General features: G+C 55.5%; 1 protein-coding gene across 3 annotated transcripts in view; it reads left to right on the top strand.

The window, feature by feature from the left end:
* The first annotated feature begins 240 nt into the window (after positions 1-240).
* Positions 241-1,415, top strand: part of ebf1b (EBF transcription factor 1b) — a 108,511-nt gene continuing 107,336 nt past the window's right edge. Inside the window, exon 1 of one of the 3 annotated variants that reach the window (XM_053240068.1) lies at positions 241-1,007. In XM_053240068.1, the coding sequence (XP_053096043.1) occupies positions 874-1,007 (134 nt within the window). In that variant the 5' untranslated portion in view covers positions 241-873. The remainder of the gene's footprint in view (positions 1,008-1,415) is intronic. The other 2 variants (XM_053240066.1, XM_053240067.1) reach the window with 2 other exon arrangements.

The raw sequence follows: 1,415 nt of genomic DNA, 5'->3' as shown, positions 1-1,415 counted from the left end.
TTTTGTGTGAATTCTGAGGTCCGCGTCTGAATCCAGCCTTGTCTGGCGTGTGACTTGTGGCAGCCTGCTTGAGTAGCCGGAGCAGAGGAAGGAGGGATTAAATATGTAATGAGGCGGAACTGACACGGGCCTTTAGGCTTTGCTGGAAGGCGGTGCGAGCGGCTGCCCCGCCCTGCCCCCTCAGGCGCAGTGAGCTCGCGCGCGCTGGGCTCCTCGCGCTTCCAGTCAAAAGAGCAGAGTCCTTTGGGAAGGGCCACAAATCCCTCAAGTCTGAGCAAGAACCAAGGGGCAACGCCAAACTCCTCATCGAGCCTCATCCTGATTTTTTTTTCATTTCTTCATTCTTTTCTTTTCTTTGGACGGAGAAAGATGCATTCAGATGAGAAAGGCAAAAGAGGAGAAAACTTGGTGGAGGATGATGATGATATGTAGAGTAGCACACTCTGTCAGGCTGTAGTAATTCAGTCCCTGTCATTTCTGCGAGCTGTCAGCACTCAGCTCTCCGCGCGGAGGGAAGGAGCGGTGACACAGCCCTGTGCTTTCCTCTCGGCTGCTCTTCTTCCTCCTGGAACTGTTTCCTGAAAGGTTCTTTAATTCCGCTCCTGCCGTTCGCTCCGTTCACCTCATCTCCCGCTCTGTGCGTGTGTGTGTGTGCGTGCGTGGGTGTGTGTGCGTGTGTGTGGGTGTGTGTGTGTGTGTGTGTGCGCGCGCGCGGACACTTCAGCTCCTCTGGTGCTCGGCGGCACGCGGACAGCGGAGAGCGAACACGCACGCGCCCGTCCGGTGGTGGAGGAGGAGGAAGAGGAGGAGGAGGAGGAGAGGGAGCAGGAGCGAGCAGGAGGGAGCGGGGAGATCTTCAGCTGTGGGCTCTTCATGTTCGGGATAGCGGAGAGTGTGCAGCGCGCCGGAGGAACTCTGAAGCAGGAGCCGCTGGGCGCCGGGATGAACGCCGTGAGGACGTGGATGCAGAGCGCCGGCGTGCTGGACGCCAACACCGCGGCGCAGAGGTGAGGACACACACACACACACACACTCTCACACACACACACACACACACACACACACACACCGCCAACTCCCGGGACCAGCACAGGCGCTTGAATAGGTTTAAAAAAACAACAAAAACAAAAAGTGTTATCAGATGTTCCACACTCCTGCGCGCGGGGACTGACGGGCTGCTTGCTTTGCTTTGCGTTAGAGAAGGAACTGAGCTTCAGGCTCTACACAAGTTTTATATCCCGCTGTTTATCCTTCATTTCTCCTGCTGCTTCATTCCTGCGCGAGAACACAACATTTCCACCACAGCAGAGAGACACGCAGCTTCCGCTAGCACACCAAGCAACACTCATGCTTTCTGAATAGTTACAGCAACGTCCTGGAGCCAGACACGCACTGTTTTCATTATTATTATTATT

The sequence above is a fragment of the Pangasianodon hypophthalmus genome, chromosome 15 (genome assembly GCF_027358585.1).
Source record: "Pangasianodon hypophthalmus isolate fPanHyp1 chromosome 15, fPanHyp1.pri, whole genome shotgun sequence".
NCBI classification, from domain to species: Eukaryota; Metazoa; Chordata; class Actinopteri; order Siluriformes; family Pangasiidae; genus Pangasianodon; species Pangasianodon hypophthalmus.
This window is presented reverse-complemented; position numbering and strand designations above follow the sequence as displayed.